Below are 27,784 nucleotides of genomic sequence, written 5' to 3'. Positions count from 1 at the left end.
TTTTAGTATGTTTTTTAAAGAGATTTTTTTTTCTTTTCAAATATCTTAATTTTTAAAATTCTGCTTAGTTCTATTTATTTGAGAGACAGAGTAACTAAGGTTCATGGAGAAAAGAGATCTTTCATCTGCTGGCTCATTCTCCAGGGGAGGCCACAGCTGGGTGCCAGGAACTCAATCTGGATCCCCCGCGTGAATGGCAGAGACCCTGGAACATGAAGCATTATCTGCTGCCCCAGAGATACACGTTAGCAGGAAGCTGGATCAAAGGCTGAGTTGGGACTCAACCCCCTACACCTCATTGCTCATCCCACTGAAGTCTCAGCTTAGTTGCCATTTGCTGAAGGGAGAGGCTCTCAACCTTCCTCTCTGGGTTATATGTTATCTGTGGCCTCTTCCCTGGCAGCACAAAGTGACCGTACTGAATTCAGTGCTTATGATCACCTCTCTTCCTAACGGAACTGTGAATTCCCTGATTGGAGACACTAAACACCATTCCTCACTTCAGTATTTGTTGAAGACATAAATGAGTTCGTGAATGAATTGTTACCGTGTTAGGTGCTTTGGAATAGCTCTGTGTTTCTTATGTCATTTTTATTTTGTGTCGATTTTTTTTTCCAGGTAAAAACTGAAGAAGATGATTTTGAAACAGATTTCTATAAGGATTTAATTAACCTTCACAACAATGAAAATAAACAGAGGTCTTCAGCAAGTGAAAGCCAGAGATCTTCTCATATACCGATTTTATTCTCCTCTAAGAGAAGACAAAGCATCACACATAATTATGCTTTTAAACAAGCCATCCAAGCCTCACATGAAAAGGTGATTAAACATGTTACCCTATTTTTTTATTCTTTCCTGAAAATTAGCATCAATATCATTAATCATGAACAGCAAGAACACTTTTGATATGTCAGGGGCAATTCTAAAACTCAAAAATAGTTTTTTTCATTGTTTCCCATTTTTAAAGTCATATTATAATGATCATTTGCATAATGATAGTTCCTTTTATACTGGTTTATTCCTGTGTTTTTATGTTCACTTGTGTTATACTGCTGTAGGTGCTTTTCCTATAAATCACAAAAATTAGGACTTTTTAACTACAATCTGTCAGAATATACTAATAGACCTAAATTGACAGTTGGGTATAAATTGACTATTTAGTATACTTACCAATTTAGTATAGTCACCAAAACATTTGATCACATTCTTTTTCATTTCACTTTACTATTTCCTTAAATCTACTACTTGAGACATTTCTATCTATATTTTGTTCTTCTGATCAATTTTAAAGTACTGTACTTACATATTCTTTGTCTAGTTAACAAGCCCAAAGATGTATCTTTCATTACCCTAAGGAGCACCTATATCCCCCCACCCCTCAAATGTTTCACTTACGCTGGCCCACCTGCCATTTTCCCCTCTCCTGGAGAACACATTGCTTCCCCACCCACTGGCTTCCCACACTACACTTGAAGACAGTTCAAATTGTTGTGTTCCAAGCTATTTCTAAGACTGCTGTTTGCTTTTATATTCTGTATGCTTGTGTATTTTGTCTAAAGATTCCTCATATTTGTACTTAAAGTTCGCAGTTATAGGCCATATTTTCTTTATGAGCTTTGTATACATATAAATGTGCTTTCTCGCACTACTTTCTTCCCTCCTGTCCTTGCTTTCTTAGATCCCTGTTCTCAGCTGTTGTTGCTTCTTCTCATATTTTCCTCAGATAGCGTCTTTTAGCTACAGTCCCTAAATCTGATCAATGGACTCTGCATAGCCACATTCTCATGGATTCAACCAACCATGGACTGAATTTTAGGGGAAAAAAAGTAAGATACACCTACAGTTAACTATATATGGACTTCTTCCTATCGTTCTTTAAATGACAGTTTAGCAACTATTTATGTACCTTTACTTTGTATGAGGTGTTTTAAGCAATCTAGAAATGATTTAATTTACATGATAAAAATAGTTTTTAAGATATAATGACAATATAATAGGAAGATAATAAGGTTAACAGTGGGGATGCTACTTGGGACAGCCACAATCTCACATTGCAATACCTGGTTTTGGTGCCTGACTTGGCTTCCCATTCGAGTTTCCTGATCAAGTATAACCTGAGAGGCAATAGTGGCAACTCAAGCAACTGGCATTCTGCTACCCACCTGTGGGACCTGGAGTTCCTGACATCCTGGCTTTGCCATCCCTCCCTCCACCACCACCCAGCATGTCATCTGAGGATTGAAGCCACAGATAGGTGCAGGCTCACTCTCTCCCTTCCTCTGTCTCAAAAAAACAGAAAAGAAAGAGCAAAAGAAAATGAGGAGAGAGGAAGGAAGCGAGGATATATTTAAGATACATGAAAATACTATGATACTTAAGAGTCTGGAGTATCCTCAGATTTTGTTACCTGTGAGTCTTTAAATCAATTACCCAAGAATACCAAAAGATGACTATTTCCAGAACTGCTTGCCTCCTCCCTTAAATATAAAAAGAGAACATCCTGGTTGTATCATAGTTGTCTTCTCGCTCAGTGGATGTTACTCACCATTTACTAATTTAAATTGCTGCACAGGAAAACAAAGGCATGCAAGGGCTGACTATTTTGTGTTCCCTTGCTTTTAATTTTATTTTTTAAACTCCAAACTCACTCTGACATCCCATCCAAAACTAACTGTGTGAAAAATATAGCCAAAAAGAGGAGGAAGATGCAAATATTGAATGAGACATAGCCTAAAGGTATCATTACTCACATTAAGACTTGTTTCTTGCAATGGGTTTAGAAATATTCCAGAAATACTACAGAACAAATGTAGAATTTTCATCTGCAAATGCATAGTTGTTGTTTGATCCTGAAATACTCTGCACCAATGTGGAAACAGCCAGGGCTATTCGCAGTGCCAGGCTAGGACATATGAAATTGTCCTTAATCAGTTTTGAATTACAAGATTGCCAGCTTCATGAGGCTCAGTTCAATATAAATTACAAGATTGCCAGCTTCATGAGGCTCAGTGTTGTGTTCAAATCTGAACAGATAAAGGAAATCTTAGTCTAAATGTAAAATGTGATTGCAGTCTCTTAATGTTCAAGTAGTGAAAATCACGAATCTGAAATCAATCCCTTTGGTAAGACTTGATGGTCTATGTATTTTGCTCATCTGATTACACTTTGGTTGGGCAGATTGTTTCAAAGCAAAATCATTTAACCGAGAAAACTGCAGGACTCTGATTTACTACACAAAAGAGAAACCACAAAAACATGTTGCAAATAAAGCAAGATCAAAACTTATTGAAATAAATGCTGTAATTGCTAATACCCAAATGTAATTTTTCTCTATAAAATCCAATTGCAGCATTGAGGAATAAAGTATATGCAGATGTTTGTGCTAAGTTGAATAAGCAAATTCTAAACAATTTCCATGGTTTAGTTTTTATTATAAAAACCTGGGAACTTCAAAAGTTCCAAGAATAGGCAGTTCAGATACTCAGGGAGACAGTGGGCCTCACACCAGAATCAAGAAATCCTCCAACTTTTCAAAACTGTGGTTCTATAAATGCAGTTCTAATATTAAACTTAAGAATAAAATATGCAGTTAATAAAATCTGATCTTTAATAACATACAAAATATGTCTTTCTTCAATTGTGAATCCTCAGCCTTTGTGCTGGATAGTTTAGGGCAAGATAATAAAAGAGGAGACCATAACAGAAAAGGGAGATGAATGATGAATTTCTTCAATTTTGTGATTATTTTCCTCTGCTGTGTTAGCAGTCATTTTGTGCCATGCTTACAGGTTATAGAAGAGATACTTTATATGTAAGAGTTACAGTAAAGTTTTTAAGCTAAAAGATGGATCTCATTCTTTAAGTTTCACTCAAAGATGACAATTTGTCAAAATTTAAAGATCAGACAAAGCAGATCAGTAAAGAGCTGGAAGCCAAGGTTGTGGTATAGGGGGTTAAGCTGAATATTGTGACACTGGCATGACATTTGGGCGCTGACTTGAGGCCTGGCCACTGCACGTCCAATCCAATTCCCTGTCAAAGCTATCGAGAAAGCAGCAGCAGAAGCGAAGCCTAAGTTCTTGAGCCCCTGCCACCCACATGCAGAACTCAGAGGGGTTCCAGGCTTCTGGCTTTGGCCTGGCCCAGCCCTGACTATTGCAGCCATTTGGGAAGTGAACCAGTGGTGGAAGCTCACCTGCTCACTCACTCTACCATCTTGTCCCATTCCCCCTCTCTTTCACATGAAATATAGAATTAAGGTTAAGTTGATTTTAAAATAAAAATTTCATGGATGAACTTACTAATCTTAGTGGCTTCTAGGATAATTAAGAAAATGACATTTTAATCATAATATCCATCAATAAAAAACAAAAAATCTCATTGCACATAAGGAGAAATAAATTTATCTTCCTGAATAATTTAGAATCATTGCATCTTTGCATTTGAGAAAGTATGAAATGTCTTTTTTAAAGATTTATTTATTTTATTGGAAAGGCAGATGTACAGAGAGGAGGAGAGACATAGAGGAAGGTCCTCCGTCCAATGATTCACTCCCCAAGTAACTGCAACGGCCAGGGCTGTGCCGATCCGAAGCCAGAAGCCAGGAACCTCTTTCTGGGTGTCCCACACAGGTGCAGGGTCCCAAGGCCTTGGGCCATCCTCGACTTCCTTCCCAGGCCACAAGCAGGGAGCTGGATGGGAAGTGGAGCTGCTGGGACCAAAAACGGTGCCTATATGGGATCCTGGCACGCTCAAGGCTAGGACCTTCACCATTACGTTATCATGATATGTCACTTGGGACAAAGGCTTCATCAATGGAAGTCTGGAGAATTTAAATGCTTTCTCAGGCTAGTGACAATATTACAACTTGAATTTGAGTTGCCTGACTTCCAGCTGAGACTTTACACAACCCATTTTCAATTCATTGCATTAGCAGGCATTCAGAATAAAAACCCAGTAGGGATGCAGCCACGTTCAGCTTTCAAGAAAGGAAGGTTGACTTTCCTGACTATCAATCTCATCACTCAAGAGCATGTTTCTCAGTCACACAGCTGACATCACTCAACTCTTACCAGCTTGGCACTTCGGGTATCTCAGAAAAATGAACAGCAAAACAAACTGATCATTAAAATTTTACATGTGGGGATATGCAATAGAGAATTAAATTTCCATACTATGGGAGGAATCAAATGGCAAAATAGATAACATTTAAATGTTTGAGACCTCAAGCTGTTGTTACACTAAAATTATTTTTTTTTTTTTACTTTCTCCTCGTCCATTTAGGATTCTAGTTTTATTAGGATTCATAAAGTGATGAAAGTGTTAAACTTTACCATGAAAACTAAAGACCTGCAGCTTTCTGATGTTTTCTTGAGCGCACTTAACCACCTGCCTCTAGAATATAACTTTGCTTTGTACAGCCGAATATTTGATGACTTTGGCACTCACTACTTCACCTCTGGCTCCCTGGGTGGAGTCTACGACCTCCTCTACCAGTTTAGCAGTGAGGAACTGAAGAACTCAGGTATGTGTGTGTCTGCCTTCAATTTTATTAGTCAGCATGATGGCAAACATTTTCTTTCTTCTTCTATTACTTATTTCATGACTTTATGTAGATCTTACTGCCTTATTGCCAAAACAAAGGAAATATATACATATATACTTATCAAATAAAAATTAAAAATAGGGGCTATAAGAGAAGTGGGTAACAAGTCTTCCCCCTTCTTTGGGCATGTTTCTTTAAATATCCTGGCATCTCAGAGTATTATAAGTTAGAGTAGTGGGTTCCTAAAAATAGAAACATATGCTAGTTTCTTAAGGAAAACAATGTTTCTCCTAAAAAAAAAAATTCTCCTGGTAAATCACATACAGCATTTTTATAGGGGATGATTTTATAGAATAACTTATAGGAAACTTAATAGCAATCTTTTTTATGATGTTAGGAAGTTAACCTTTAGATGGAAAAAGCAATGAGGAACTCAGTTAAGGAACTAAGTTAAATGTGGTGCACGTATGCACCTACCAGTAAGAAGACTAAAACTCAAATGTTAGGTGCTTTTATTTGACGAAAAGTTAAAATTTTATTCCTTGAATTATGAAGTAGGTATTTTCTGCCAGCTGTGGTCCAGAGAACAATTTCCCACTTGATGAGCCTTTATCATGTATTGGAAACAGAACTTTATAACACTTGAGAGCAGGTCAACTAAAGAACTGCCTAAATCTTCAATCAACAATCAGACACTTCAAGGGTGGAAGCTGCAACAGCAAATGAATAGTGATGACCGCATAATGAACGCAAGGAGCACAGACTCATAGGTGACATACTAGACCTACATGTGGTTTAGAAGTCCTCGTGTTCCACAGCACAGTAGGGTGGCTAATCTACAGTAACCTGTTACATGTTCTATTAATAACTAAGAGGAAGAAACTAAAAGGTTTAGAAATAGTTACAAGAACCAAATGCTGCTGTCAAGCTTTCTGCACCATTTTCATTCTATTTTCCCTTAAGCTTTTCTAACACATTTTTGCGTGCGCGTGTGTGTTATTCAGGACTTCAGTGAAGATAAGGAGATAACCAGAACAATCTGAGGGGAGGCTGAAAGGAGATTATATGTCCTAAGGTCGGAATTTCTAAGACAAAAATTTAAGGACTGAGACAGAGGGTGAAGTAAGCTGCTGAGCCAGCAGGGAAGGCAGAGCCAAGTAAGAGGATGAATGTCATGGGAATGAGAGATGGACAAGCAGGCAGGTTAAGCCAGTGCCTGCAAGGCTGGCATCCCGTATCAGGGCACTGGTTCAAGTCCCAGCTGTTCTGCTTCCAGTTCAGATCCCTGCTAACACAGGGAGAGCTCCTTGGCTCCGAGTCACTCATGTGAGACTCTTGGATGGAGTTCCCACCCCTGGCTTTGGCCTGGGCTAGCCCCGATCACTGCAGACGTCCAAGGAGGGGGAAAAAGTCTGTTCCTCCCTGTAAATCTGGCTGTAAAATACACACAACAAATCTTTTTTTTAAAAAAAAAAAAAAGTTTACTCTCAGGTCAAGAGCAGTGCAACAAATGGAGTCACAAGAATGGGTAAGTCTGTGGAGAATACAAGTGCAGGACTACATAGCAGCAGCCATCAAAAGGCAAGCTCAGAGGTCCATCATGCCACATGGCAGGCAGAGGCAGGCAATGTGCAGAACACAGGGCCATCTCTGTGGGATGGGCCACAGTAACACAAGGTGTGCTTCTCCGGCCCAGTGTGATGGGCTACCAGCAGGGACGCACACATGTCTCTGTACTCTGGAATTATCACAGGACCCACACAGGGCTGAATCTGTGGGTAAGTTGGTTTACTGGACAGAAAGACATTTTTCCATCCTCCCTGCATGGCCACAGTGTTCAGGGCTATTGCAGGCCAAAGCCAGGACTTGGGAGAGACAGGGGCTGATGTACAGCATCCACAGCTCCAGGACTGACCACAGCCTCACATCCCTCTCAGTTCTCAGTGGTTTTGTTTATGCTGCATTTCCTAGGTTTAACAGAGGAAGAAGCTCGAACCTGTGTCCGGACTGAAACAAAGAAACGTTATTTGTTTGTTAAGAAAACAAAAGTGCATCACCGGTGCACAACCAACAAGATGTCAGAGAAATATGAAGGTAACAGCACTTGCTGTTAGCAGCATTCTGGGTGTACCTGGAGGCCGACTGTCTTAAGCGCCATCACTGTGATTGTCTTAGCTTTGCATTCATCTATCTGAGGGCCCTGTATGTGTGCATACAGATAGAACTACCATTAACATTACTTAAAAAGGGAACATGACTATGTGTTTCTAATGTTGTTCAACTTCATAAACAATGTTTTGATTTTTCTCATCAGCAGAACTCAGGCAATGCAAAATAAATGTAGTTGTAAGCCAGCGGTTGTTAAGAACCTTGCAAAATACCAATATGGCAGTCAGTCTTTAGGTCCCCAGTATTCAACATCATGCCTTTTAACCTAACAGATGTGGTTCAACCCAAGTATGACTGGTTAAAAGAAAAAAACAGCAAATGATAACTACTTATTGAACTCCATGTTCAGGCATTGTTCTCTTCTGTATTGGGGTTAACTTTTACAACCCACAACAATCCCCTAGAGAGTAGCTCAGTTCTCTTCATGTTGTAGATGAGGAGACAAAAGCACAGAAGAAAACATTGAATGTATTTCAGTTCAGTTAGAGCATAGGTGTGTGTGATACTGCAACGGAGGAATATTTGGTCCAAATTAAAAAGGGTTTAAACGTCTTGTTAAAACACTTGGGCTTAATCCGAATAGTCTCACCATGCCACCTATGAGCTAACAGGATATTAATGGATGTTAGGAAGAAAGGCTTCAATATTTAGAGTGCAAAATTTTGATCATAAAAGTTTCAAAAAAGTTATCAAAACTTTTAACACTATGAACTGCATTGCAATTTAGTTTTGCCAAGAAGCTTATATGCAACTTATTCAAAATAATTCTTAGCAAATAAATAAATTTACCAGAACACTGTTATGAAACTTACAGAGCAAGAAAAAAGCTTTTATATAGAGATTACTTCTAATTGCTGTATCAACTACAATGCATATTGGTTAAACTCACAAGTCAGCCTGTTTGCTTTCATAATTTGGCTTAGTTGTGAAATAGCTATATGACCAATATCAATAGCTTAATCTGCATTTGCATTTAATTTCTTGATATAAAATTAGTAAGAGTATTTATTTCATATTATTGCTGATAGAATCAAATTTTATAAAGTAAGAACAAAACTTGGCCTACCCTAAATACTCAGTTTAGTTACTACTGTTTTATGGTCATCCAATTGACATGCAATGCAGAGAAAGGGCAGTAGAAATTTAAAAGTAGGCAAAAAGCATTAAATAATCACTTTATTGAGTAAACACATGAAAAGATGAAGGACATCACTGGAAACTGACAAAGTAAAAATAAAAACAAGGAACATCTCACACTAATAGTAAATTGACCAGCATTGGCAGTGTGTAAAACTAGTAAACTTGCTGGTAGGAGTATAAATCTGTTAAAAAAAAAAAAAAGGGGGGGGGTGGAGGGAACAGAAACTTTCTATTGGGATTTACTATTACGAGGTAGTAAATCTGTTCCCAAGAAAATATGCAGTAAAATATGCAGAAATGCTCAAAACCATGTTATTAAGTGAACACAACTCAAAATGTCGTGTCAAAAACTAGCACTCGAATCTCTCTCAAAGGTGAAACAGACACGTTGTGATTATGTTAACTGCTCTGACATCCAACATGGGTGAATTTCACAAAGATCAGGCTGAGTGAAAGGACTCAGATGTAAAACGAACACGCTTTCTAACCACATGAAGTCTGGAAACAAGCCAAACTCACCTGTGGCAGTAAGGAAGTAGGGAGCTTCCCTGGGAATGAGCAAGGACTTGGTGAGGGCAGAATGCAGGCCCCAGGGCTGCAGTTGGTGTGTTGAGATGCAGACCTGATTTTTACAACTAATTCAGCTTATCGTCTATATTATGATTCTTTGTGATTGTTATGCCTCAGTAGAAAATGTTACTGAAAAAATGAGGCAATGCTACACCGGAAAAGGACTTCTTAGGAAAATGACCTGGGAAAGACATACCACATTGAGACAAATGTCAAATAAGAACTTAAAGTTTTCGCTTCTTACAATAGTCTCCAAATAGGATTTTTAAACATTCATTGCTACTTCATTGACGCATCAATGTGAAACACTTAACCGTGTCAACTTTCCACCTCAAACTTTTCATAGTTTCTAGAAAACAGTTTCTAAGCCTAGAGAACTCAGTCTGGTTTCCTTGGATTTCCATTCAGATCCTTTTGACACTATTGTTCTTGCCCCACCTGAGCCTTCAGCTTCAACTCAAACTGAAGCCCATGTGCCTTCTCTTCAGAACATGGCACATCTGCCCTCTTTGAGGCCTTTGCCCATGGTGCTTTCCCCACTTTCAAGGCCACTGTCCCCTTGGGAAGTGTTACCCTTGCTTCAAGATTGGCACCACTCCTCCCTGCAGGGCAAACAAACAAATGCCACATGTTAAATCAATAAATTTTTTTTAATCACTCAATATAACTTAGCAAAAGCTGTTTGCTTTATTGGCCTTTGTGTTTCATATGTTCCTCTCTCTTTCCTATTTTCTTCCTCCCTGGATTCCTTCCTTCCTTTTTATCTTCTTTTATTATTTCTCTGCAGTTTATGAGTGCATTTATGTACCGATCATATAAATATTATAAAGCGTATTCCAATGATTGATTTCAGTCAGACTTTTCCATCACAAGCCAGTTGTTGCTTACTAGAAGCCATGTGGTTATGTTCTTCTGAAGGTTAAGACATGGATCCCTATAAACAACAATCAGGGATGCTGGCATCAATAAGCAGCAAGCAGAGCCACCAAGGACAGTGTCATGTTCACGTCCCAACACTGCCTTTTACTGGACGTATGTTCCAGGACAAACTTATCCTATTTAACATGTACATTGAAACTAATACCTAGTTCTTAGACTGTGTGATCATTATAATTGTATTTTATCAACCCTTTCGATGAACCTCTTGAAGATCTTTTTGTATGCATGAATTTAGAAGGTTTTTTGTATACACACACAAAAAAAAACTTTTAAATTGGATTTCCATCAACTTTTTGAAGGAGCTTCACATGTAAGGTAAGGCATGAAGAGTCCTTGGCATAATGATTAAAGGGTAAGTGTCGGCACTATCATCATTTCTATTAAGCTGTCTGGATGACTGTTCTTGCTTTTTCACTTAATTACTGGAAGAGCCATGGAATTGTACCATCTACTCCTGCCTCTTAAATATGCCACAAAATTGAATGAGCAATTTTCTTGAAAAACCTTACAGGTTCAATTTTGAAAGGAGCAGAAAAGGCCATATCCCTGGTTCGTGGAGGGAGGAGCGAGTATGCAGCAGCTTTGGCCTTGGAGAAAGGGAACTCCAGTTCCGAGAAGGTGTTTTCTGAGTGGTTAGAATCGGTGAAGGACAATCCTACTGTGATCGACTTTGAGGTAAGATTAAGAAATATAATGGATGAGAGAACTAAAGTAGTTCCCCAGTAGCCCAAGCTACCCAACACTCCTCCCTTCATTTTCTCCTCAGATGATAAAGGAACTCCTTATTTAGTATGCCTGCATAATACATCTTCATTTCAATACCAAATTGCATAGTACTTTCATTCTTCAGATAAGAATTCTGTGGTACAGCATGCAGAATGTCTGGCATGCATGAAATGTAATGACTAAATCTGCTCACATTGTCCTAAAGTAGTACTTTTTCTCCCCATCTACACAAGAAATCTGGCTTCTGGGTTTCCCTGGAAGCTTCTTATTGGATAAGTACACTTACATCTTCATTGACAGAGCTGTGGGATACCTGGGACTACACGTGCACTTATTGCCATTATTTCAATCAATTTTGTATCTGTTGCAATTATTTACAAAAGTTAATTATTTATAGATCATTTTCCCACAGCAGTCTTACGCCACTTAGAACCAGCCTTACTTAAACACAACCATATTTGTTAAAGCCTCCAGGAAAGCTATCACATTGATTTGATTTAAATGGAGACAAAGGAGTGCAATCAGAATGGAAATGCAGTCATGGATTCATCACGTTAGGAACCGAGTTCTATAGGGTTAAGGTCAGAAAAAGACCCAGCCACCCAGCCAAGCCCTTGTGAGTCATAGGAACACTTCACTAAGAACCATTTCTTTGGGATTTAAAAATATATATATTAAACAAAATTTAAAATTTTTGTTAACTCTGTTATTTGTTACTCATATTCTTCCATTCATTCTACTGGCCAATTCACCCTCAGGCATATGGCTATTGTCTACTGATCCAATGGTCAACTCTGCTGTATTCTAGAACAACTCCTTGGAAGTGTGTGTCACTGGGCCTCCTCTTTACCTTCTACTCTTAGCTTGCTCCCATTGCCAATTTGGTGAGAAACATCCCTTGTGCAGTCACAAAACGCAACAACCTCAGGAAAGCTTTTCAAGAATATGCAGCCAAGTTTGACCCCTGCCACTGTGCGCCATGCCCTAATAATGCTCGACCCACACTCTCAGGGACAGAATGTCTTTGCATCTGTCAGAGCGGCACTTATGGAGAGAACTGCGAGCGACGGTCCCCAGACTATAAATCAAGTAAGTGTCGGTAATTTATTATGAACTGGGCACATTTTTCCCAACAAAAGATATTTGGGATTGGCCAATGAAAGCAAAATGAAATTTCTATAAGCAACCTGTTTTGAGCAAACTCATAAGCAAAACCACCCTGCAAAAAGTTACACTCTAAAATCAAATAGCTATGAGTCTCAGCTGGAAGCAACCAGTTGTGTAAGCTTGGGTCAATTCCCAGCCATGAAACTAGGGTACCTATCTACCTAAGGAAGTGAATATAAAATAGGTAATCAGGTAGGGGAGATATAAAAAGACAGAAGAATAATTCCATGAGGTCATGAAAACCGGAATTTTTAAAAAATTATTTTGGTGCAAACACAATTGTAAAATCTATGCAGTTTTCATACTGCTGGTTTTTCATGAACTTTTGGCCATTCGTGTGTGTGTGCATGCATATGAGCTGTATGTAAAACAATTAACATAAAGACACTACAAAATAAGGTATTTGGTGCTGTTATCACAAGCCTCTTATCTCTTATAAGCTAGGATGAGGATGACTAACAGAGGATAAAGTAAGCCATAACTGATTTCACATTACATAATGTTTGTAGCTACTTCATATCTTCTTTAGAAAGAGATGAGACATGCAAATTAGTGTTCTATCTTTCAGAATGCAATTCCATATGTATTTTATTCAGGGTATGTTCATATACACATGTAATGTGTGAATATATATACCTACACATATCTTCAAAAAAGATCTTGGAAAGCATCTTGTGAAAAAAATCTGTACAGATTTTAAAATGTTTTACCAAAGTTAGTTCATCTTCTAATTCCATTTCTATGAACTTTTTGAAATATTCTATTTCTCACGCAGACACATACACACAAACACTGTGATATATTTGCTAACAGTTAAAGGTAAATAAATGCTTCCATCCAACCTAGGCTGTGGCAGGGAAGAAAGGGAAATCAGGCAACACTTCAGAACCTTTGCACAAGTAATTACTTTCCTTCTTCACATTAATCCTGTAATATTCCACAAAAAGCCACATGGCTAATAAGTCAAGAACCCAAGTTGGCACGATTTCAAGACTCAAATTCTCCCTGCTACATCATGACTGCAGATTGGTCTGCCTTCATTCCAGATGCAATAGATGGAAACTGGAGCTGCTGGTCACCCTGGAGCACATGTGATGCTACTTATAAGAGATCACGAACCCGGGAATGCAATAACCCTGCCCCTCTGCAGGGAGGGAAACCCTGTGATGGGCAGAAGCGGCAAGAGGAAGATTGCACATTTTCAATAATGGAAAACAAGTAAGTCTGGATAAGAGAAAGGAATGGGGAATCCCACCACTAACTAAGAGAGCTGAGATATATATTTTCCTACTGCTAAGAGAACTAGAATTTTAACATCTGAACAAGCATGCTAGGAAGGCATTGGATATGCTGCTGCCCTTTTCTATTTTCCATTTAACTCACATTTGTTGTAATGTATACATATATATCTCAATGTCCACTGAATATAAATAATTATAAATATAACCATTTTTCCCATTTAGTGGAACACCATGTATTAATGATAATGAAGAAACAAAGGAGGTAGACCTTCCTGAGATGGAGACAGATTATGGCTGTCCACTGCCAATACCTCCAGAAAATGGATTCATCTGGGTATGCATCCTGACTTTCACTTGTAGCTTGGGGTTAAAAACCAAAACTGTGGTAACTATCGTTATTTCCTAATTTAATAGTCTCCTTCTGCCTTTACAAGCACTCAAGTATGATATAGAAGCACTCCGCCAGTCTCTCATCCTGAATTCTCTGCGGATGATTACATACCCAGCATTTGGACCAGTTCAGATGATACTCAGTTCAGATGATAATGGTATAGTTACAGGAATAGAAACTCTAACGTCAGCATTATACAGGTTTGTGCGACTTGTAGGAATTTGCAGTTAAACACTGACTTTTCTTCTGTGAGTCATTATCAGAGAGTCCAATCAGACATGGATGTCAGCTATTGAGTCTTACTAGGTTAGGAACATGAACAATCTCTTAACTTAATGATTTCAATGTTCCTTTCAGGGATACCTTTTTCACCAAGTTACAGTGTTTCTCTTTTTTTAAAAAAAAAGTAAAGATTGTTTGAGAGATACAGCCTTAAGATATAATCTTTCAGAAGATATAAAATATTTAAAATTTGTCACAGAAAGTTTGTTCTTAATTCATTTTACTTTTCTCAAATTCAATAAAGCCTTTCATCTTTTTGGAACTGTATCTATTGATGATGAAAAATCAGTAATAGTATATTCAAAGCCAGAAAATATGTATCCTTAGAGCAGGGTGGGCTAATATATTTTCTAAGATTATTTATCTTTTCTTAGGGAGGAAAGAACCATGGAAAACATTTAAGAAGGAAAATATTTCTAAGGGAAGCAGTTTATTATTCTTTACAATGCATACTCTGAAACTCAACAATGTACTGGAGTGCTTATTAAAACAGAATTTGCCCAAAATGCTTCTGTACAGCAAAAGAAATGGTCAACAAAGAGGCAACCAACAGAGCAGGAGAAAATCTTTGCACACTACACAACAGACAGGGGACTAATATCCAGGATACATAAAGAGCTTCAGAAACTCAATAATAGCAAAACAACCCTGTTAAGAAATGAGCAAAGAATGTGAGCAGACATTTTTCTAAAGAACAAATTCTAATGGCTAATAAACGCATGAAAAAAATGCTCAGACTCCCTAATTATTAGGGAGATGCAAATAAAAACCACATTGAGGTTCCACCTCACACCAGTAAGAATGGCCTACATGCATAAATCAACAAGCAACAACTCCCAACAAGGATATGGGGGAAAAGTTGTCCTACTCCACTGTTCACTGTTAGTAGAAATGTAGACTAGTACAACCACCATGGAAATCAGTAAGGAGGGGGCTAATACAACTGAAATTTGATCTGTTACATGACTCAGGTATGCCTCTTCTTAAAATATACCCAAAGCAAGTAAAATATGCATGAAAAAGTGAAATGAAATCCTGCATTTATAGCAGCACAATCCATTATAGCAAAGACACAGAAAAAAACTCATTGAAAGAGGAATGAATGGGTAAAGAAACTGTAGTATATATATATAGTCCACAGAATACTTCTCAGCCATTAAAAAGGATGAAATTCTACCATTTACAACAAGAGATTCCCAACTAGAGACCATTATGCCTAGCTAAATAAGCCAATCCCAAAAGTACTAACATTGTATGTTCTCTCCAATATAAGCTAAAATTGAAGTAAAATATAAAACCAATAGGTATATAATTGAGCAAGTACATACATATATTGTCATAGACGAACTATAGAACAGAGACTAGCATACCTGGAAGTGAAGATTTGTTGCAGTATGCATCCCTATTCCTGAATAAAAGGGAGCTCCCAGTGAAACAACTAAATATATTTATGTTGTCAGTAAGATCCTACATATTCTATCTATTCCGATGCCTACAATGCCATGATATACTGAAACAGAATGCTAGACTTGCAGCTGTTGCTAAAGGACTGTACTACTGTAATCATTGGGAGGTGCAGGGACGGAGGGGAAGGGGTTTGGGATGGAGAGGGGAAGAGGGGAAGAAAGGGGGCGGGGCGAATCTCTATCTACAAAAATGTAGCATGTAAAATAACTTTAAAACACGTAAATACTTCTTTTATTTAAAAAAAAAAAAAAAGAACTACTATGAGATACTGACAGAACTGAAAAGATGGTGGACCTGGAGAAGCCAGGTCAGTTAAGGAGGTTGCCATGGAGAACATTCCACGTGAGCTGGATGCCGAGCAAGGCGAAGGAGAGAAGGTGCAGAGCACAGGAGGAGGAGTCAGTGAAGCCACGGAGACACATAAACCACTATTGGCTTAAACAAGTGCCAGGTTGTTTCATTTTGTTACAGGCTTTATGGGGAAGAGTGGCCAGAAGACAGGTTGAGAAAGTATGCCAAAACATATTCCAAAGTGTAAGATCCATTTTATCTTGAAAATTCCAGTGATCTGCATATCTATAATGGGGTCACTGCATCCAGGAGATACTGCTCCACAGCAATAGACAGGTTTGTTAAGATAACGGAATGAAACTTAGGGCTCCAGCAGCTCGACGTGCCCTGCCCTGCTTGCCTCCTCCCACATAAACTGCTGTGAGCAGCTCAGCTGTGCCAATCGGCAGTTAAGCCCTTTGGAACGCAGCAGTTGAGTCTATTAGAATGTGAGGTCAGTGTTATGGTAACTGGAAGGAAGGCAGTTAGTTCAGTTAAACTGCTCTCAGAGTTTTGTAGAGCTTAAAAACCCCTGACTTCAGCCGAGCAGTGCTGTGGCTCTGTGTATTTGGAGCCGCTGTCACCAAGCTTGGCCAATAAAGACAGCTCCTTACAACTTGTGTCTGGCGTCATCTCTCACTCTCCGCAATACATCCATATGACAGTAACTGTACTGTAATTATCCATTAACTTGGAGTACATATGATTCCAATGGGTTACTAGGACTGAATGACACTTTCAAATAATTTCTGGTTACTTGTAATAACAACCACATGTCTATCATGTACATAGGATAAAAGTTTATAGCCACTTTACAGTGAGAAGTTTTTCCACTAGTGATAGTAGGCCATGCCATAGAGAAGGTGGACCAGATTTTAAGTAAAAAGAATGAAAAAAAAATTACCAATGTGAAGCAGTAATATGGAAAATGGATTAAAGGAAAGGCCATTTTAAAAAATGTTCTGGTAAAAATCCATGAGCGTCACAAAGAGGATGACAAGGATGAAGAAATGGCAAGAACTTAAAGATACTGGGCTGTAGAAACTGAGAGGTCTCTGTGAGCAGATGCAGAAGGAAAAGGAAAGGCTAAAAGATGACTCAGATATTTGCTGATAATCATTTTATTTCTAGAATGAAAAGAAACTGTACTCGGTTGGAGAAGAAGTTGAAATTTCATGCCTCACTGGATTCAGAGCTGTTGGGTACCAGTACTACAGATGCTTACCGAACAGGACGTGGAGGCAAGGAGATGTGGAGTGCCAACGTGAGGACTGGGCAAACATTCGGTGTAATCCCACCACAGAATCCATCTCAAGAGTAAAGCGAGCAGACACATACCCCCCAATCAGTGCATTTTACAATCTTTGAGTAACTCTGGTATAAACAGATTTAGTGACACCTTGGAGCTTATTGCTAAAATTAAATTTCAAAATATCTCCCTATTTCAGCTCTCCTTCCCCTGCATATGAACCTTATACACAAACTGTGAGGCACCTACTTCAAAGTGAGCCCAGGAAAGCTTCAAATTATATGTAAGCACAGACATCTGCCTCACCTGATGTACAAACTGATGCTTCTACAAGACAGTATCTGCACTCTAGGAGTCAAAAAGATTTCAGTAGAGATGCAGTTTTCTCCAAGGCTCTTCTCCTTGGAGCACATTCATATCCTTTGCTGAGAAATAGTGAATGAGCATGTAGCTCCCTTAAACAGTAAAGCAAAAACAGATTCCAATCAGTTGAAATAGTGACCCCCAAAACTTAATGTAGCACCAGGAAGAGAGTGGGGGCCACGCTAATTTGAACGCCCTACTTCTATGTTACTCAGTATGGTAACTTGCTTTGGGAAACACTCAATGGGCGTAAGATGAAAGAAAATCACTGCATTGCATCAAGGGACAAGGTCCTGATGATATGATAAAGTTGGAATATATCTGGAAAGTAGGAGGTTCCTTTGCAAAGGAACCCTAAATGATGGAACAAAATGGAGCTTTTTCAGTGGAGGGATCACTGAGGGGAGACCTGGGATCTATAATCTCCAAATTTTTTGACAAAAAGGAAGCGCAAGAGCTGAGCAAATGCAACAAACCTTGTTAAATGCATCTCTTTAATTGCATCACATATACCTGCATCTGTATGGGATTCTGCCTCATTAAGCACATTTGAAATGTTCCTTTTCCTGCAGGGACAGACTGCCTCAAGCCAATTGTGCAGGACATCCTGACCATCACACCACTACAAAGACTATATAAAATAGGTGACTCCATTGAGCTAACCTGCCCCAAAGGCTTTGTTGTCGCTGGACCATCCAGTTTCACATGCACGGGAGATTCCTGGACACCACCCATTTCAAATTCACTCACCTGTGAAAAAGGTAAGTCAGCAGCTCAGGATTCTGCCAAGATGACTTCTCCCTGTCTGCCATTGTCTATACCAGCAACATCAGGACACACTTACATTGTCTTCTCTAAACTTAAATAAAATTTTAGGTAGGAAAATGACAGCTCCAGAAGAGTAGAAAAGACCTTTCAGAAGGAATATTTCCACCACAAATTAACACTTTTTAAAAATATGTCTGGAGAAGACAAAAATGAAGGCTCTAACTCCAGGAGATCCACGAGAACCCTTCATCCCTGCCTCTTCTCCTGAATTCAAATTCATCATTTGTACTCCACACTGTGCACTTCTCTCCTCTGTTTCAGATACTCTGACGAAAATGAAGGGCCACTGTCAGCCAGGACAAAAGCAGGCAGGATCTGAATGTGTCTGTCTCTCTCCAGAGGAAGACTGCAAGTAAGAGATGCTCTAAGAATTGTATTCAGAAACAGGGAAATCAGTCTAGTGTAACCAGTTTGACATAAGCAGTGAGATTCTTGAACAAATGGGAAACATCAGTTTCTCACATAACTGATAACTATTGTGCTCAGTTGAATTCTTCCTTTCCAACAGGGTAGCAAGCGTCCATAATTATCTTACGGTCTAGTTCCCAAAGTCTGCATAACTGTTGTTTATTCAAGCAGCACATTTCAAAACTTCAGGCTCAATTCTATCAAAGGCTTCCTCTCCTCCAGAGATATACCAGCTGCTTGCTTATCTCCCAGATGCCTTCAACAGCCAGAGCTGGGCCAGGCCAAAATCAGTACCCATGAATTCATTCTGGCTTTTTTTTACTGGGTGGCAGTAGCCCAGGTACTTGAGCCATCAGCTGTTACTTCCCAAGGTGTTCCTCAGCAAGAAAATGAAATTGGAAGCAGAGCCAGAAGTCAAACCAAGGCCCTCTGATATGGAACACAGCTATCCCAAGTGGCATTAACTACTGCATCAGATGTCTACTCTCAGATTCTTACACAATTATTCTTTTTGGAGAACACTGCAGGGTCTTTGTATAATTTGATCATGGAAATTCAGCACAGGCAGTTCATTCTATTTTTCTCATTTATCACAAGTGACTCCCCCCCACCCCCGCTACAAATCATTTCTGACTGCTAAAGATCCCTTCACCCAGCAAAAGGCTTTCTGGGATGAGTTAAGCATTTCACAGTGTCCACTTAACCCAGAGGAAATGTCTTTGTGCAATGCCAGATCATAGGCATGCTGCTTCCTGGGACTGCTAGTTTAACAGCCTCACCTTTTCCACATCCATCCTTTCTATATGGACTTGAAGGTGTTTATGGGGTAAATGAGTCCACAGTTCAAGTTGTCTGAAGTTAGAAAAGAGGCATTTGTTCTGAGCTGTACACTCCAGCTCCTATACATAATGTAACACTTTGGTATACGAGTTACGTCAGCTCTACAGTTGGCATGAGACAAGGTGGTGAAATCTGCAGTCATAAAGATGATCTTGTCCTCTCAGCCAGAGAACTGCTCTGGTCACTTGTTACGTTGTGGCAGTAGGGCTCATCCTTCACGTCACCCAGGAATGACTTAAACCTCATTCCCTAAATGTCATTATCAATACACTTGATACTGTATATCAAATGTGAACGACCATGTGACATGTTCTAAATTTATATTTAATTATTGGTGTTACAGAATTCAAAAAAAAGTGCAAAATATCCTGGGCTTGACTAAACTTCAAAGTATAGCCATGAATTGAGCTGAACATACGCAGGCACAAAAGATGGAAATAGAGTATGACTGAACAGGCCATGGGTGACAACAAAAAAGTCATCTGATAGTTTATGGCTTTACAGCTTAGGAGATGTTTAAGTGATAAGGAGGAAGTGAGGAGGATCAGAAAATGATACTAGAAAGGAAAGCTAATTGGAGTCGAATTAATGGAAAATCTTGGCCAAAACAGCTCAAGAATTCAAAGTTAATTTAAAGACTATTGGGAAAAACAAGATTAAGGTGAAATTTTATTTTTTATTTCAATTTTAATATATTTTACTTTGAATTTTGAATTGGGTGGTACAATTTCATATAGGCTGGGATTCCCCCCCACCAAGCTCCCACCCCCATCAGATTTTTCCTATTTTGTTAGAATAGTGTAGTCTTTCATAAGGAATCATAATTCTATCAGTCTCTTATTTAAGTGTACCCCAACATTGTTGGTACAGACAATGTCAGACAGTCCAGCATCCCACTGTCTACACATGTCCATCAGTTTCATCAGGATCCATCTTTCATCTGGAAGCAGGGATGCATGTTCTCCATCGTACCCCCATAACTGTACATGATACACCCCAGTACTTCATCACTATACATTTTCCCTAAGTAGGAGCCATGAAACAAGGTTAACAACTGGTATGAGATAGAACAGCCACAACAGCAACAACAAATTATAGCACCATGAAAAAAATATGCTGCTGAGTAACCAACACATGGGTGACAAAAAGGAAACAAAAGTCTCTTGGGAAAAATAATACCATCATATAATCCATGAGTCCATGATGAATTCGACAAGAGAAGAAATTATTTGGAATAAACCAAAATGAAATAAAAAGAACATCAAAACACATGAGATACAGCCAAAAAAAGCAAACAAAAAAAACCAGTATGGATTGGATTATTAAAGTTACACTTTCCATGTTGATTTCCTTATGAGAGAGAATATGTGGTATTTGTTCTTTTGTGATTGACTCATTTCACCATGCATAATGGTATCTAGTTGGGACCGCCTGGTTGTAAACAGAATAATTTCATTCTTAATAGCTGAGTAATGTTCCACGGAGCAGATGTACCACAGTTTAACCACTCTTCTTTGAAGGTGAAATTTTAGAAGAATCACAGGGACCAGTGTTGTACAGTAGTAGGTTAACACTCTGCCTGACATACCAACATCCCAAATGGGTCCCCGGCTGCTCTACTACCAAAATAGCTCTGTAGTAACCTGGGAAAGCCAGTGGAAAATAGTTCATTAGAAGCTATGAAAAGGCCCAACCATTGAAACCATTTGTTGAGTGAGCCAGCAGATGGAATATTTCTATTTTTCCTTCTCTCTTCCTGTAACTGATTTTCAAGTAAGTAATCAAAGTCTAGGAAGTGAAAGAAGGAAGTGAAGGAGGGAGGGAGGGGAAGCACCAAGATCCCATATGGATGCCAGTTCATGTCCTGGCTGTTCCACTTCCAATCGAGCTTCTTGCTTCTGCTTTGGGATAGCAGCAGAGTATAATCCAAGAACTTGGGACCCTGAGCCCATGTAGGAGACCAAGAGGAGGCTCCTGGCTCCCGACTGGCTTACTTCTGACCATTGTGGCCCCTTGGGAAGTGAATCAGAAAATGGAATATCTTTGTCCTTTTTCTAAATCTGCCTTTCAAATTAAAATAAATAAATCTTTTTTAAAGTAGAAAGAGGACAATTAGAAGGAAAACACCAGGGAAAAATAACAGCAATAACATAAGTTAATGTATTGAATTGGCTACCTGGCAGTCTGCATTTTCCTAGTTCTAGAATGTTAATGTTTCCCTTCCTTTCCTTGGCAGCCATTATTCGGAAGATCTCTGTGTGTTTGATACAGACTCTAGCCATTACTCTACGTTACCTGCTTGTCAGTTTTTGGCTGAGAAATGCTTAAAAAATCAGCAACTCCATTTTCTACATATTGGTTCCTGCCAGGACGGTCCACAGTTAGCATGGGGCCTTGAAAGAACAAAACTTTCATCCAACAGCACGAAGAAAGAACCTTGTGGCTACGACACCTGCTACGATTGGGAAAAATGTTCAGGTATGCTCTACTGGTGCCACATACAATTGTGCACTCAACTTTCATCTCAGCTGGTTTATCTTATTTGCTTTGATATATCATCTTACTTAAAATGATCCTTCCTCAATCAGAAACAATTTTATGGCCAAAAAGACCTAAAAGAGGAAGGAAAAAATAAAACTGTTGACAACTGGAAATGACCACTTGTAATATTCGTACTGTATATCATTTCCTATATTTTTCTCTGCACATGTAATCAGTACCACACTTGGACCCCAGTAAGAAAGCACCTACCCTGGATTCATGCTTTAACCAACTGTCTGCATTCCCAGTTCTGGGTTGGCTTGCAACAGAATTTCTTAAGTTTCTCTTTAATAATTGGGACCAACTGTTCAGACAGAACATACAGACATCCAAACTTGAGGGCACCTTCGTTAAATTGTGTGAAATCTTATTCTAGGGTCTGGGACTAGCCGGGGCTGGCAATGTTTTATGCAAGAAGCCTTCCTCAAGCCTAGATAGGGTCTCATATGAGCTCAAGTGTTGGTTCTCTCAGATGAACACTCCGAGCCCCTACCACCTCTCTTCCTCACTGCATGGGGTCAACTGGATACCCTGAACAGCTCTGGGATTTTTTAACTGGAGAGTCATCCTAGCCCCAAACTAAATATTCACACTCATAGGGCATTTTGCTCCTGTAGGAGAGCAACTCAATGTTGCTTGAAAATGCACTATCGATATAGTATTGCCGCTCTCATTTTAATGACTAATTGCTTACAAAGACAGGTGTTCACCACCCCCCTTGAAATTCTTTCCTGGTGCCTCACATACCACAGTAGTGACCCTAAATGCTTTTTTACATATTGCTGTTTTTCACTTGATATTATCATTATTTCTATGTCATCACACACATGTTATCTTGTCACATAATTTTTAATTTTAAAAACAAATTTTCAATGGATACATTAACATTGCAAATATTTATGGAGTTTCATATGATCTTTCAATACATGTATGCATCATATACTGTGTAAGATAAGCATACCTGTATTGTCAACTGTAACATTTCTTATTGGTGAAAATATCCAATATCCTTTTTTCAAGCCTTCTCTCTCATTCTGGAGAAACACATAGCACATTATGATGATCCACAATCATTCCTTTGGGCAACACAATAGCAGAACGCCTTTCTTCTTCAGAATAACTTAGTGCCCATTAATCAAAATCCCCATCTATTCCTTCCTGCTACACAATTTTCCTTGTCTGAATATATGGATATTGTGGGATTTATTTAACCAAAATATGATTAAACATTTAAATTTTGCTTTGTATTTCAGTATTTTAAACTGTTATGATGTATAACTATCAGAGGCAAATTTATAATCTACACTTATTACCTTGGAAAGTAATTTGTAAGTAAACACTATTTCAATATATAAATTTTTACTGATATTGTGTAAAAACTTTTCAGGAATGTTTTCACATTAGTTTCCAGTTGACAACATGATAAATATTGCCTCACCACACCCTCCCCAATCTTAGAATTATCAGAATTTATTTATCTGTGAATTTGATTTTTGAGAAGTGTCATCATTTTCATTTTCAAGACAAATACATTGCCTACTGATACAACAGCTAGGAATTTGAGAGAGGAAACTTCACAATAGTACCCATGTTCTAAAAAGAAGCCTAACCCTGAAATAGCCCAGCTAAACTTCACATCATTTGTAAAGCTGAATTGGATATCAGGATGTAATAGAACTCAAATAAGCAGCACAGTGGTAGATTTAAAAAAATCACCTTAAACTGGGGCAAATATACATACATGCACGCACACACATATATACATACATACAGAATAGAAATCCGACGTTTGCTAAACCAGCCCTATGTTTGCAAAAGGTAAGCCAAACGTAATACTATTCCCCTGAGATCCTTTTTCCATTTTCTGGCCCAATATTTTCTAGCATACTCTTAGAAAGAGAGAAGTCTCACTGCCCAAATCTTGGCCTTTCCTGATCTACATGAAGTGCATCATCAGGATCCAGCCCCTTTGATCACGGGAGTGATCCATGACAGAGGCTTGGCAATTAGGCTTCAGCTAGCAACTCAGGAGACAAAAGCCTGGGATATTGTGAATACCTGACGAAGACAGCCTGATCAAAATGCTACAGGTTACTACTTTCAAAGCGCTCAGTTTTGTAGAAGAAAAGACATACACAAGGCTACTTAACAACGTATGTCAGATATCATGCTGAAATTCTTGAAGCCCAAGATGAGTGTGTAGGAGGAAGAGGCTATGAATGCTTCACAGGGTGGGCAAGACTTGGAAAAACTGGACATGAAGATGGAGGAGGAGGAGAGGGTATTGGTTCATGTAAAGAATGGACAAGGGGAGAAAGAAAAAAGAAACTTTGGGATCTTGTTTGAGAAACAAAGGGTTAATATGCCTGGACTTCGACCGGGAGAAGATAATGCTGCAAAGAAAAGTTTGAAACAAACTACAGAACACTGTATATTTAGTAACACACAGAGTTGAGCCTGTATCCCTCTATTCAAAATTGATATATTTGGTTTTCATAAATTTACCCCCTAACTTCCTGCTTTAAAATTATTTCATAAACACAATGCTTGTATAAATTAGGAGACTGGGTGTTCCAAAGCCAGGCATCATGAGAATTGCCCAAATTAATCATTTCTGGAGAGGACTGATCCCCCAGAAAGAAAAAAAAAGATGTACTATAAAGAACCCAAGCAAATTAGTCATTTATTATTTAAAATAAGTCTTTACTACCTATCCATTGAATGCCCATGGCCCTATTGCTAAATCCTGGTAAGTTCAATCTTGTAAGCTATGGAACTATGATAGCACAGTCCATATTTTACTATTACTGATCAATTAAATAAATCTACAAAGCACTAGGCCAGTTGTGAGGTTTCATAGTCTATGTTTAATAAATAATCACAATAATGAACAACTTGGGCAATGTCCCCAATAAATGAACAGAAAGGACAAGCTAGCAACATAGAAACATCCAGTGACTGACTGGATATGTGTAGTGAGCTAGACAGCGGTGTGTCACAACTGTCTCTCTCGTTGCAGTCTCCACTTCCACGTGTGTCTGCCTGTTGCCCCCTCAGTGCTCCAAAGGTGGAAATCAGCTCTACTGTGCCAGAATCGGATCATCAACTCGTGAGAAAACAATGAACATCTGTGAAGTGGGAACCATAAAATGTGCAAACAGGAAGGTGGACATACTGCACCCTGGGAGGTGTTTGGCCTAGTGCAACTACTGATGAGCAGAGTTAATCTCGGAGCATAATCCCATACAAGGGCCATGCAGCACTAACTGCACACTGACAGCCTCAAAAGTTACTGACACAATTGTTCCGTGTTAGTTGATTATACAGCTTCTCCCATTCTTTTATTTTAGCATCCCCTGTCCAATTCCAGCCAGGACACTCTGTAGTTTATGCTTAGGTAATAACTTCCCTACTGGTCTAATAAATGCTTCTATTCATGTTACACAAAAGTTTCTGATAACCTTACTTACTATGTAACCTGACATTGTAGGTATAGACAATGGTAAGTAGTCCAGGAAGGGATCCCAGTTTTTCCAAATATTTGAAAATTTCTGTTCATATGATGGAGTAGGGATGGGGTGCTAAAGGAGAGCATAAGAGGAGAGAGAGAGGGAGGTCTTCCACCCACTGGTCTGCACCCCAAATGGCTCCAGCATCCAGGACTGCAACAGGCCAAAGCGATGAGCTCCTTCCAGGTCCTCCACATGGGTGCAGGGGCCCAAGTACTTCCCCTGCTTTTCCCAGGATCTTGAGCAGGAAACTGGATTCAAACTGGGTCAAAGTGGATGGGACTCACACAGGGCAAATGGGAGACATACCCTATGACAGTTGCTGCCCTGGTGGACTGGAGGCTGTGGATTTTTAGTGCTGTCACTGGCAAGGCTTTTGTGGCTGCTTGTGAGGGGGACTGATCTATGCCAGAGCAGGTCTCTCTTCCACACTGCTCAGCTTCCTGTCTAGAGTGTGTTGCAGACAGGACGCTACCGAGAGTGGCCTGTACTCCTTACAGCGTGAAAAGGCAGTAGGACAACCTGACTGAGGAAAAGATGAGCGGAGCACTTTTCCACCTAAGCTCCAGACCTCGGGCAGGCACAGGGAAATGGGCTGCTTCTGCGGCTGCTGGTGTAACGTCCCAAGGGAGAAGGCAGGCAATGGCCTCAAGTGAAGGAGGGAACTGTCACTCAGGTGTGAGATCCAAGACCTAAACTGGACCAACACAGAAGTTCACCAGACATCCACACACTCTGTCCCAGACTAAATTAAGCAAAAAAAAAAAAAAAAAAAAAAGGTGAGTCTTGTACAACATAGTGAGAGCTGAGGCTTTCATGGAAAAGTAGCACAAACTTGATCTTGATGGTTTAGAACAGGTTTGCTGCCACATGGTCCTGGATGGCAGGACTCTGAACCAATGTTCACAGGGCGGGCTCTCTCTCTTTGTCTCTCTCCTTCCCTCCCGTCCCTTCTTCCCTCCCTTCCTCTTTCTCCACCCCTGCACCACTCCAACCCACTCCCCAATCCTCTCCATATAACTCTGCCTTTCAAGTAAGCAAAAGCACTCTATTTAAAAGCAATCTGGGTTTTGGCTGATAATTTAGCCTACAATTTTTTGGCGAAAAAAAAAATTCCTGCTTATACCCACAGTATAATCAGAGTTATACCAGCCATTTCATCCATATTGCTTGATAAAAACCAGTCACACTGGCTTTGAAGTATCTTGTTCTTTTAGTTATAGCAGTCTTCTCCTTTAATGGAGATTTGTTGGTCTTTGATTTTTTTTTTTTTACCACTTCAGTTATCTTTTGTTTCAAAGAAATTTTTTGAGTGCACTAATCCATTAAAATTTGCATTAGGCTAATTTACATACCATTTTCCAATTTATCAGTTGAATTTTTCACTCTGACATTAATATTTATACAGTAATCTAGCATAATGTATTAAGAGCTAGTGATGAAATTATCATCAAGAACGAAACTGAAGCATATTAAATACCTGAAATTTGGAACTAAAATCTACAATTCCGTTCTAGAAGGTTAAATAAATTCTAGATTAAAGGTAGATTTATCCTCTTAGGCTATTATAGTTGAATATGAAACATGCAAGCCTGTCACTTAAACAACAGGAAATCAATTAAGGTCCTTTATTTCAATGTGGGTATTAATTTTTGTTGATTCTGCAATGTGATGACAAAGTGAGACCCCAATTTAAAGAACTTTGTGAAAACATGTTTACATGGTCTAAGTGCCCTAAAAGGAGATGTGAGCACAATTCTAAAATGCTTCTGCTAAGCCAAAAGTTTCCCATTTCTGGCAGCTGTCAGTAAAATTCACTAGATTGTTATTTTTTCCTTCTTTCAATGCAAAGCTTTAACTCCCAGAATCAAAATTCCTTAGTTTTATAAACTCAGCATCCCTGTTATTCCCAAAAGAGATCTCACAAACTCAATCTCATCCACATTATTTCTTCCCAAATTCTGAGTAACAAGACTCAGATAGACCTTGCTGCTTCTAGCTGGTGTTGGGAGCCAAACCATCCTGAAGCTTGGTTAATTGGATTTTAAATGGCTGGCTCTCTCCAAATGTCACCTTCAT

General features: G+C 39.0%; 1 protein-coding gene across 1 annotated transcript in view; it reads left to right on the top strand.

Annotated features, from left to right (window-relative positions):
- Nucleotides 1-25,638, top strand: part of C6 (complement C6) — a 44,954-nt gene extending 19,316 nt beyond the window's left edge. The window contains exons 7-18 of the mRNA XM_040977675.1: nucleotides 619-819; nucleotides 5,284-5,524; nucleotides 7,517-7,639; nucleotides 10,875-11,038; nucleotides 11,953-12,178; nucleotides 13,303-13,474; nucleotides 13,720-13,831; nucleotides 17,099-17,231; nucleotides 18,152-18,340; nucleotides 18,669-18,759; nucleotides 21,892-22,133; nucleotides 25,216-25,638. Of these exons, the coding sequence (XP_040833609.1) occupies nucleotides 619-819; nucleotides 5,284-5,524; nucleotides 7,517-7,639; nucleotides 10,875-11,038; nucleotides 11,953-12,178; nucleotides 13,303-13,474; nucleotides 13,720-13,831; nucleotides 17,099-17,231; nucleotides 18,152-18,340; nucleotides 18,669-18,759; nucleotides 21,892-22,133; nucleotides 25,216-25,397 (2,076 nt within the window). The 3' untranslated portion in view covers nucleotides 25,398-25,638. The remainder of the gene's footprint in view (nucleotides 1-618; nucleotides 820-5,283; nucleotides 5,525-7,516; nucleotides 7,640-10,874; nucleotides 11,039-11,952; nucleotides 12,179-13,302; nucleotides 13,475-13,719; nucleotides 13,832-17,098; nucleotides 17,232-18,151; nucleotides 18,341-18,668; nucleotides 18,760-21,891; nucleotides 22,134-25,215) is intronic.
- The last annotated feature ends 2,146 nt before the right edge of the window (nucleotides 25,639-27,784 follow it).

This window comes from Ochotona curzoniae, unplaced genomic scaffold (genome assembly GCF_017591425.1).
Source record: "Ochotona curzoniae isolate NIBS_2020 unplaced genomic scaffold, NIBS_Ocur_1.0 contig_2754, whole genome shotgun sequence".
In the NCBI taxonomy this organism is placed as follows: Eukaryota; Metazoa; Chordata; class Mammalia; order Lagomorpha; family Ochotonidae; genus Ochotona; species Ochotona curzoniae.
This window is presented reverse-complemented; position numbering and strand designations above follow the sequence as displayed.